Below are 11,544 nucleotides of genomic sequence, written 5' to 3' on the forward strand. Positions count from 1 at the left end.
TGTATGTGTTTCGCCGCACGGCTTCTGATATCAAATTGAAAAATTTTGTTTGAATTTCTACACACACTCTTACAGATTTTGACAGTTTATGCCGCCAAAGCAAAAACAAAATACATGTAAATTTTTGTTTTTGTACTCCTGCTATCACCTTATATTAATTCGCCTTGTTTTATACAAAACAAACCGTGAATTCGCCACCTTATATTATTCGCCTTGGTGGTGCTGATGGCGAATTTAGATTTTCGCCGAGGTATATCCAAGGCGAATTTATACAAGGTGGTGTTGATGGCGAATTTAGATTTTCGCCGAGGTATATCCAAGGCGAATTTATACAAGGTGGTGTTGATGGCGAATTTAGATTTTCGCCGAGGTATATCCAAGGCGAATTTATACAAGGTGGTGTTGATGGCGAATTAAATTTTCGCCACGGTACTACTAAATGTCAAAATGATGTGTTTGTTGTAAAATGAATTCGCCTTGTTTACAACAAACACATCATTTTGACATTTAGTACAATAGTAGTTTACAATTTGGTGGTGGCTTTTTACTGCAATTTTCTTAATTTTCGCTTGTGACAACGTGTGCACACATAAGGTAAAGAATAATTTAACACAACGACATGATTTATAGAAGAATTTGCATAATAAAAATGATTATTCATGCGTTCAACAATTACGCGGTTTTTTTTTTGTTCTCTTCGTTGTTTACTTCTTCCAACAAAGATGTGCGTGATCTTGTGTCTTTCGTTCATGGTAACCAGACATTGAACAACCGGCCCTAAATGGGAAGCAACGAAAATGCCAAAAGCAAAGCTAGAAAGTTGAAACGACTTCCCAACGGTACAGTGGATTACGATCCATCAATATTGTGTGCTACACCGTCAATAAATATCGCGATGCTTGGATTACGTCAATAAATATTGACCGTGTGACAGGGCCCTTTGGGAAACGAACACCGATGGGCACTGTCACACGGTCAGTATTTATTGACGTGATCCAAGTATCGCGATATTTATTGACGGTGTAGCATGCAGTATGGATGGATCGTGATCCATATCGCAAAATTTCTAAAAATTTTAAAATCTGGATTGCGGATGGCAATACCATCAATAAATATTGAACGTGTAGCACTTTCAAAACGCGATCCATACATTTCGTCAGTACATCTTTTACTCTCATAATGCGAACATTGGCTCTGCCTTCGCTCACGGGGCTTAAAATCTTGCAAAACAAATTTTAATTAACATTGGAAATTTTAAAATAATTGTGGAATGCAGTATCTGTAAATTATACGTACAAAATGAAAATATTTTCTTGCGTCATAATAAGCTTTCAACACAAAGGCCCCTATTGCGAGTGTCGACTGGCAGTAGAATAGAAATTTGTCGATCGAGTCGATCATCTTTTATTTTGCTATTGTGTAACTTGATCGATAAAAATTTGTACTATTGTGAATGGTCGATAGAATTGTAAACAGCTGTTTGTTTGTTTACATTTGTTTCTTGAGTGTTTTATTTACATCATTTTTAAAATAATTGCTTTTATTATAAAATTAAAAAAATGGACACAGTTGAAATATGGTTTAGTGATGAAGAAGATGATGCCGAAGCTAATAGATTAGTAGAGTTAGCTAAAGCAAGGAGGGAATTGCGAGATTCGTCGGATCCCTTGGACTTGGAAGGTGTATGTACATGTGTGAGTTTTATGAATAGAAGTTGCGTTCCCGATGCTTCACAGTTTTTAGGCTTTACATGATTTGCAGGAAAAGCTGTTTTCCTCATTAATAAACTTTATGGAAGTTTAAGAAATACGGTACGGTTAAGTTTTTTGTACAATGATGTTGGGTTTTTGTGTCCAAACGCGTGACCCGAGTTTAAAAACTTTAACATAACAAGTGTATTGAAAGAATTCAACTTTAATTTAAAATAAAGATTTCAAATTTCCGAGCACTAGTCAATTAATAAATTATGCAGTTTTTTTGTATAAACTTTTGATGTTGGTTCTGCGCAAAAACACTGTGGATGGCGTAGCCGGAGTTATATGCACAAGAAATATTGTATATGTATCTTTTCCAATAGAAGCGGAGCTTCCTACCCTACTCTTTCCGGAAATTCCTTTGCCTATGTCTTCACTCTCCTGCATCAGTACGAACAACCGCGCAAGTTGCCTTTTGTTGCTTATAATTTTTGATCTGTAATTCAGACACATACATGCATATGTATATTTCACAATTTTTTACAACTTCCAGTTCAATTGACTTACTTTTTATCCATTATAGTACCACTTTCTTATGTAAATTTTATAAACGCAAACTCCAACGACTAAAAAACAGCAATAGAAGGATGAGCGATTAAAAAGTATTCACAGTCGCTAATTGAGCGACTAAGCGACACTCGCAATAGCATCGATAATGGATAATCGCTTAATAGTCGTTTATCTACTGCCAGTCGACATTCGCAATAGGGGTGAAAAATTATGCAAATACTGACGCGATAAATATTGAACATGTAGCATTCGTGCGCGAGCCATCAATCCATCGATATGGATGGCGATCCAAATATCGTGATAATTACTGACCGTGTGACAGAGCCCGATGGAAAGCAAATGTCAAGGCGCGCAAATGTCATTTGAATTGGCGCCAAGAAAAGAAAACAACGTTTTGGTGCTTGCGCAGAGCATTGGCGAGCGAAGCTGCTCCAATTATTAATTTCTTTGCTGAGTTTGCATTAAATAATTTTTAAATTATGGTACTCAAAGAAAATAAGCCCAATAAGGCACCAGTTGTGAAGTGGATCGGTACCAACGAAAGCATAGTTGATGTGCCTAGATTGGCTCATAAAGAAGTGAGCTTTTATCGAAAGTGTATTTTTGAAGATTTAACGCTTAGTTTGGGTGACTTTGTACTTGTGTCCAATGCTGATGCTGCTGAGCCTGATACGGTAGAAGGCTGTGACATTGGAAAAATATTGTATCTGTATGAACTGCATGACGCTGTCGATCGTGATCCGTACCGGGCCATTGTTCAGTGGTACTCTCGTCCTGAGTGTGTGCCACACAAAGAATTTGATCGAGACGATCTTTGTATTGATTTCAATTCGGAACTGATAGAAGAACACCGCCCTTATGACCCAGATATTTCACTAGAAACAATTTTTCGTAAATGTATCGTTTTGTTTGGTGGAACTGAGGAGTGTGCCAGCGCTATTCTACATAAATACAAAGCAAAACGGAACGAGTGTCCAATGTTTGTGTGCCGATATAAGTTTATTAAAGATAAAAACTCATACAGGCTGGTGCCATTGGAATGGAATACCGATGATTTGACTGCTGCTGGGGTAAAAACCCGTGGACGCAGGGATTCGCCGACTACTACCAAGAAAACGAAATCGGCACGCGTAGCTAGAAGTGCATCAGTACGTAAGCAAAAGGTTGATGCCGACGTAGCAGTTAGAAAGCGTAGAGCGTCCGTTGCTGCTGCGACGGCATTGGAGTTCATTGACTGCAACGTTTACGAAAGAGCAGACAAAGTATCGCCTATAAAAATAGTTGGTGGAAGAAATGTGGTACGCTTGTCAGCGAAAAAGAAAATTGCGGCACGAAATGAGGCAATTGGTGGCTTCACTCCCACATCGCCACTCACCGAACGCAATAGGAAAGTGACAACACCAACAACACGTGTCTCAGCTGCTCGTCGTAATCTAAATTTGAGTTTGGATAATGGCGCTGACACCAGTGTAGAATCTGATTGTCTTAATTATTCTATAGTTAGAACACCAACAACTGAAGAACCGACCAGCGAAATGAAAATCAAATTTAGATTGTCCGCAAAGTAATTGTTAACAAGTAATTTTTAAGCAAAAAACAAAACCGACTTCAATTCTCATATAAAAATTTAAGATTATCGTTAATTTCTGAAGGATCCAATGATTGGATTTAAACCAAACTATGTGGTAACTTACTGACAAAAAAAAATTGCGACGAACTTTTTGTGAAGTCGGTTAAAAATTTAATGGGGAAACTTATTTAAAAATTTTCTAACAAATATCTATTTTTTAGACAACAAGCTTCTAAGCTTGCAGCCATGGACGAGAAATTCAACGATCCACTTTCCATGAATGTAGTAGAGCATACAATCAAAAACACACCGGAGGAAATCTATTCCACCCCCACCAAGAAATCGAAAAGAGTTAGCGATGATACAGATATGACGCCATCTACACGACGCAAAAGTATACTAAAATCAGCCACAAGACAGCAAGGTAGATTAACTATAACCTTTTTCAGTTTGAATTGTTATAACGATTTTATTTTAGTTGATAGCACGCCAAAACGAAGTATTCAACTGTCGGATATTGTTGAAAAGAGAGTATTCAACGATGAAGATTACATTTCCACACCAAAACGTAAGCCAAAAGGAGATGACAATGATATTAAACGATCGGCACTTAAAAATGCGGCAATCATTCGTCGTCGCAATTCTACTACAGCTGTAGCAGGTGCGATGACTCCTTCGCAAAAACTCAAACTGATGCGCCGTGGTGAGTTATCACCAACAATGGAACATAGGCAAACCTCTGTTTCGACTGAAGCTCGACGAAAATCGGATTTACAACTAGCACGAGAACGTTTACATGTTTCTGTGGTACCACAAAGCCTTCCATGCCGTGAAAAGGAATTTGAAAATGTGTACGCATTTTTAGAAGGAAAAATTCTAGATCAATGTGGCGGCTGCATGTATGTGTCAGGTGTGCCTGGAACTGGGAAAACAGCAACAGTTACTGGTGTAATACGCGCGTTGCAGTGTAAACAAAAAGATGATGAACTGCCCGCTTTTGAGTTTGTTGAAATCAATGGTATGCGATTAACGGAACCACGGCAGGCATATGTACAAATCTATAAGCAATTAACTGGTAAAACTGTTTCCTGGGAACAAGCACATTCGCTGCTTGAAAAGCGTTTCACCACATCAGCACCGCGTCGCATTCCTACAGTGCTTTTAGTTGATGAATTAGATATACTGTGCAATCGACGTCAGGATGTTGTATACAATCTACTGGATTGGCCCACAAAATCTTCCGCACGCTTGGTAGTGGTGACTATAGCTAATACAATGGATTTGCCAGAGCGCCTACTAATGGGTAAATTGCACACAGTTGTAATTAACTTTTCTTTATTTAATATTTTTTATATATATAAAAGGCAAGGTAACATCGCGTCTTGGGCTAACACGTCTTACCTTCCAACCTTACACACACAAGCAATTGCAAGAAATAGTGACAATGCGTTTATGTGGTTCAGATGCCTTTAAAAGTGATGCTGTTCAACTTGTAGCACGGTATGTATCGTACATACGCATATGAGTGTATAACAATAGCCGTCATCGATTCGCCCCTACTCTGCTCGCTATGTTTAAGTTCCGGTCGCTTAAAGAAGTATTTTGCATGTGAAAGCAACAACAAAGTTAGCTGGCATGGATAGACGATAGCTAGTTTGGTTGTACCTCATTGAGTTTGTTCCGTTTCGCCACTCGCTACCTGTTGGCGAATCGATAACGGCTAAAAAGTATTTAAACATACTTCCGATCTATTTTTTCATTACAGTAAAGTGGCTGCAGTTTCAGGTGATGCTCGACGTGCCTTGGACATATGTCGGCGCGCTACCGAAATCGCAGAAGCAGCCATACTTCCTAGGGACAGTGACAATTCTACGCCAGTTCAAAAATTTGTTGGCATTGCACATGTGCAGCAGGCACTTTCGGAAATGATTGCTAGCGCAAAAGTACAAGCAATAAGGAATTGCTCACGCATGGAGCAACTCTTTTTGCTGGCTGTGCTCGCCGAAGTGACTCGTACAGGAGTCGAGGAAACGTCCTTCTTAGGTGTTTACTCACAAGTCGAAAATTTAGCACCTTTCGAAGGTATAACTGCACCATCGCCAGGACATTGCTTGCGCATTTGCTCAAAGTTGTGTGCTGAACGTCTACTCATTGCCGAAAGTGGTCGCAATGATATTTTCCAAAAGATTCTACTTAATGTTAGCGTCGACGATATACACTATGCCTTACGTGTAAGTGGCATTTAAGCAAACATAAAAATAAATTTCGCAATGATGTTTTCCAAAAGATTCTACTTAATGTTAGCGTCGACGATATACACTATGCCTGACGTGTAAGTGGCATTTAAGTAAACATAAAAATAAATTTCGCTTTTTTAATTTATGACTTATGTCTTTTTTAATGTTTAACACGAACTTATCACCCCACATTAATTATAGCGCATTAACTAATGTTACTTATTGAAAATGTACAAATTTATTGTTGTCATTAAAAATGTTAATAAAAGCACAACGACTCTGTAAAATTCATAAAAGGCTTTCGGCGCGAATACCGAGTAGATAAATAGATGATATCGAAAAAATAACAGTAACCAAAAGTATCCCAATACTGGAACAAATATACTTAACGTGTAGAAACAGAGAATGAAATTTATGCGATCATCAGAAAACGATTGACTGATTTTTCTAATATTATTTTCATGCAAAATATGCATAATGAAATACAGAAATGCAATAAATTGAGCAGAGTACATATTGAGTGTTACAAGGATGCCCACAATGATTGGATTATATGCAGTTTGACCAACGTAACCAGGATTAAGATCAATAGTAGCAAAACTATTTGAATTGCCCTGAAAAAATTTAATTCGTAAATATGAAAAGCTATGTAAGCCACTTACCTGATAAAAGTAGAACATATTTGCGACAAATATAGTACACAGGACTTTTGCTAAGAGCTTGTGTGTACGTAGAATTATATCTAATCTGTCACACAACTCATAAGTCATTGAAAGAGTGTATATCGCATAAGCGACTAGAACCGCGTTGTGCGGTTTATGCAGCAGTAGCGAAATCATAAGTAAAGAAGTAAGTAGAATATTGTTGCAACCTGTTGAGTAGGTGCGCGTTCGGAACCGGTTCAGTCGTTTCGAGTTTACTATCACAGTTGATAAGCCAAGGCAAGTGGTAATACCGACAATGAGCCAAAATATATTCAGAATAATGTTATCACTGAAATTATATAACGATGAATAGAATCAGTTTAAAATATTTGGCAACTTATCAAAGAGTTTTAAAAAGGCACTGGCAGCTTTTTTTTTTTAGTGACTCACCAACAGCTTGTGTCAAACACAAAGAGAACACGTCCTTTAGAAGCCCGATAGCAATAAATCAGCATTGCAGCTAAAGAATAAGCCACAACTTCTTTACGGGTTTGAACGAGTGCCTGTTGGCGTAGGCACAACGAAAATAGGGCAAGTCCTATGAAAATTAAAGTTCAATAAATATGTGAAACGCTTAGAAATATGGTTTATACGCACCAGTTGCAAACAGACAGCTTAACAATGCCTTAGAATTTACTTGATTAATGTAAGATGCAACAAGGTTAAAACGTGCTAAAATTCCCAAGCCGGCAATCGTTAGCAATGAATAGCGGGATTTTAAAATCTTCATAAATAAAATTTTCGATAATGCTGCGCTGCCGACACACATTTCCGGTTTGTTATCCCACAAGTCTCTACTGAAGCTTCGCAGGTACAGCAAAATTAATGCACTCGTACCTAGATAGTGCCAAGTTTTTTCTTCACCTTCGATGAATGACGAAGATGCCAATGATAACGTTTGGAATATTAAGCAACCCAAAAGCGCCCAGGTAAGGCTTGGAAGTGATATCCTGATATCTTTGCCAGCATAAAAATTGCTCCAAAAAAAGTTGACTATATTTACTATTAAGTAAACGAGTGTCACTATTGCCAGCAAAAGCCCAAAGTTGCTTGCAGTGCCAATAGCAGTAAGGTAACGTTGGTGGTAACACCATTTATATATGCATACGGCAATTGCAATAACGCCAAGGAATGTGCATTTTCCGGTAATAAAATTGTGCTCCTTTATATTGTAAAATATCACCAGTGTTTGTAAAACCACCTAAAACGAAGTAGTAAAAAAATTTTACATAAAAAAAATGCTTGACATATTCACGTTTATTTTTATTCACTACCAATGTGGTTAGCAGTAGCCCCATGGTAATGAGTCCATAGTCGAATCGCACCAAAGAGTCGGATAATTTTTCAGAAATTTCCCGTGACACCCGTAAATAATGCACTTTGGCATCTTCGAAAATAAATGCATTGCCAAAGTTCTCACTTCGTTTGAGATAAAGGAAACGTTTATGCGCTGACTTGGCATGTTCAAACCATTTTCTTTTAGCTGAAATTTTTTAAAAACACACCATAAGCAAATAAATTTAGTGGTGGAAGAAGTATACTCACAACTGGATTGCATATATTTTTGACCGAATTTTCTCTCAACTTTCCGCACTAAATGCAAAGCATTGTAATAATACGCGTACAGTTGATCTTCGAAAGATAGGTCAGATAAGAGCTCAGGAATCAAACAACCGATAGACATTGGTGGTATTTCTATAGACCACAATAATGCTAATGTAGGTGCTACGTCAATTTGATGATACTCTTTAGAATTGATACTAAAATGTTTAAATTAACTAATTTTCATAATTAAATATGTTTTACGCAAACCTTGAAGTGCTACAGTTTTCCTTGAATACAAGTAAGGGCACATACATTTCGCCATAAGTGCTGCCTCCATGTCCACCCCCATCCTTCATACCATGGTCACCAGTCAATAGGAGTAGCTGCCTGTGAAAGCTCTTTTTATCAAATTGTAAATCAATTTCCATCAATAAAAATTGGATTTGATTATTACATACTTTTGTTGTAGAAACTTTTTGCACGACTTCATCCATTTCATTTAACTTTAATGGAATTTTTGGACTTTCACTGCCTTCTACATGTCCAATATGGTCCAAACCTAGATAATGTAGCACTAACAACATCCAATCTGTTTGCTGAAGCTCATTAGTTAGTACCTCGGTAACATTCTTGTCGCCCTACGCATAGGATGGCTAACGTTTCAAACATACAAAAATACTCGCCGTAGTGTACATATTTATATACCTACCTCAAAAAAGTCGTTTACAAAAAATGAATCCAAATTAGCTGTAGAGCGTTTAAATTGTTTGGGGAATAGGCTTATCCACGTGCGATCACCAGCGAAAACCGTAGTTTCATTACGTTCTTTTAGGCGATGCAGTAGTGAATCTGACAGCTGTTCGACATGACCAATGTTTAGGATGATGTCAATGAAGTTGGAAACGGTACCAGTTGTTAGGCTTTTAAGGCGAGGCATAGTCACGGTAGGTATATTGACTCTCAATTTAAGTCTACTGCACGAGTTTTTGTAAGAAAATGGCATACTCATTGGTGTAGGAAAATCTGAGCGCAGTGCATCCACTAACATAAGTATAGTCTGAGCATAAACTTGAGCCGGCGGCTTCAATCTGCGTGTGAATACAGGCATAGCTATATATATACTTTAGATGCTTAGTGAACTTATAGACTTGACTTACCTCAACTCGTCCAAATTTTGTGGGCGGCCCTCTCCTGTACCATGTTCTGCGGAATAGTTATTTATTGGAAAGAAACCAATCAAAAAAATAGTTGCACCAGAAACAAATGTAATTATCATCCATAACAAAACCAATTTGATGTATGGGGTTTCCTCATGCATGTATGCATTTCTAAACATTTTTTAGTTTATAATCACGAAAATCACGATGGTATTTTCACGGAAATCATCCAATACATTGTAGGGACGGCAAAGTCGACTTCGACTATCGACCAAAATCGACTTTTTACTCCTGAAAGTCGAATTTTAGTGATCAACTTTTAGTTTATGGAAGTCGACTGAAGTCGACTTTTCACTTTCGACTCTCGACTTTTTTTGATTTATTTGCATATAAAAACTGATCTTCTAACAAAGGCTCGGAGTGCTTTTTGGCCGTAACCTGCAAAAATCGTTGGACCATGTAGTCTATTTGTGGTATATTGGAGTACTTACAAAAGTGCTCCTATGTCACGCTGTAGCGGACCAACTCGTGTCTCTGCACCAGCTTATTGTTACCCGATCACTGCTCGTGTTTTAACGAAATGTGATTGAAGTTAAGCATTTGTAAGTACATTTGCATGTCTGGCTGTAGCTAAACGTGTAGAGATGCTAGCTATTAGTTCTTAGCTCCCAGCATGTTCGGGTTCGAATGTCGTCAGAGGCAACATGTAATTTTTAATTTTTGTTTTTGGTTTTTATTCATTTCAAAAAAAGCATCTGCGAGGTGAAGAACAAAAGCGTGTACAAACGAAAAAATATAACAACAATGTCATTGGAGTATGTTAGGAGTTGTTTTGTGCTACTCTGATGTAATGCAGAGATGGAGTATATGCTCCTGCCCTAGGACATCGCAATGTTAATTGGACCATATTTTTTATATGAATTGTGGTTAATTTTGGAGTACTCCTTGGTCCTTCGGGAGTACTCTTTACATGCATGCATGGAGTAGTCGCGATTTTCGCAGGGTATTTAAAAAAAATTGCCAATAAAACTGAAGTGAAATTTGAAAAGTGTGGTAGATAAATGAATTTTAATGACAGTACAACAACATCGTCAAATCATTTAAGAGCAGCGCATTAAATTACTATATGAAAACAAATTCCTCAAAATTTGTTAATCGTTTGTCTCCACAATCTTCAGTTAATAATGAGTTAAGATAAACATAGGTATTTATTTTAAAAATTTCATCCAAGAAAGTTTTTCTGCATGAGTTTATGTAAGTTTCTACAGAGAGTCTTTGGTTCGAATTTGACCAATCCGTAAGGTACAACATTTTAAACACCGCTAAAAACGTTGCTGGTAGGATTCCAGTTAATATGCGACATTAGTCGTGTGGATAGTCCCAATCCACTAGCTGTCTGGGCTACTCCCATATTTATCCATGCTTATAAAGTGGCACTATATTTCTACCAATACCCGCCAATTCTGCTCCATCGGAAGGCCACATGTTCAAAAAGTTTTCCGTAATTACCAAATATCGATTCAAAAAGAGTTTAGATTTTTTTTGTGAAAATTTAAAAATTTTTTTTTCAAAAATTGAAAACGCGTCAGGTGGTCTAAAAACTTCGTAAGTAGAAATAAAATACGTCTGGCTTCTTCTTCTGTTCGCAAGATTCTGCCGTTTTATTTCTAAAGCTGATGTCACATAAAACTTTTGCTTCGCTTTACGTGACAGATTCGCTTTGACAGATAAGGTGAATTGTATGAAAATGCACAAAGCATGCCACATAAATCGTTGAAGCGGCAGCGCGAAGCGAAAAGATGGTCAACTCCCATCTTTTTGCGCGCTTTGACAATCAGCCGGTTTAATATTTATTTTGTTTCGTCCAAATTCGGGTTTTCATGCAGAAACATAAAACTTAATTACATTGCTGATAATTTTAAATCAAAATAATTAAAATCCACAGCAACTTTGATGAGTAAAAAAGCGGTACAACATTGTTTTCTTGGCGTTCATTGTGGCATACCTTTTGCGTCTGGCGCTTTGCTGGCAAAGTTATAAATGTCACGCAAAGCTACAAAGTTTTAT

At 37.5% G+C, this 11,544-nt stretch overlaps 2 protein-coding genes across 3 annotated transcripts; one reads left to right on the forward strand and one right to left on the reverse strand.

Moving 5' to 3' along the window:
- Positions 1–2,479: 2,479 nt before the first annotated feature.
- Positions 2,480–6,360, forward strand: Orc1 (origin recognition complex subunit 1). Its single transcript, XM_017611446.1, has 5 exons — positions 2,480–3,828; positions 4,056–4,258; positions 4,313–5,137; positions 5,199–5,334; positions 5,600–6,360. The coding sequence occupies exons 1-5, from the start codon at positions 2,744–2,746 to the stop codon at positions 6,078–6,080; spliced, it is 2,730 nt and encodes a 909-aa protein (XP_017466935.1). The 5' UTR covers positions 2,480–2,743; the 3' UTR covers positions 6,081–6,360.
- PIG-G (phosphatidylinositol glycan anchor biosynthesis class G) lies at positions 6,270–9,878 on the reverse strand. 2 transcript variants are annotated; one of them, XM_017611435.1, is made up of 10 exons: positions 9,478–9,876; positions 9,030–9,408; positions 8,779–8,958; positions 8,588–8,718; positions 8,321–8,535; positions 8,050–8,258; positions 7,373–7,976; positions 7,166–7,313; positions 6,734–7,064; positions 6,287–6,685 (listed from the first exon to the last, which is right to left on the reverse strand). In XM_017611435.1, the coding sequence occupies exons 1-10, from the start codon at positions 9,654–9,656 to the stop codon at positions 6,287–6,289; spliced, it is 2,775 nt and encodes a 924-aa protein (XP_017466924.1). In that variant the 5' UTR covers positions 9,657–9,876. The 2 variants fall into 2 exon arrangements, with proteins under 2 accessions (XP_017466912.1, XP_017466924.1); XM_017611423.1 differs by having other exon boundaries at positions 6,270–7,064; positions 9,478–9,878.
- Between the last annotated feature and the right edge of the window lie 1,666 nt (positions 9,879–11,544).

Source organism: Rhagoletis zephyria, unplaced genomic scaffold (genome assembly GCF_001687245.7).
Source record: "Rhagoletis zephyria isolate East Lansing unplaced genomic scaffold, Rhagoletis_zephyria_1.1 Rzeph_scaffold_00013, whole genome shotgun sequence".
In the NCBI taxonomy this organism is placed as follows: Eukaryota; Metazoa; Arthropoda; class Insecta; order Diptera; family Tephritidae; genus Rhagoletis; species Rhagoletis zephyria.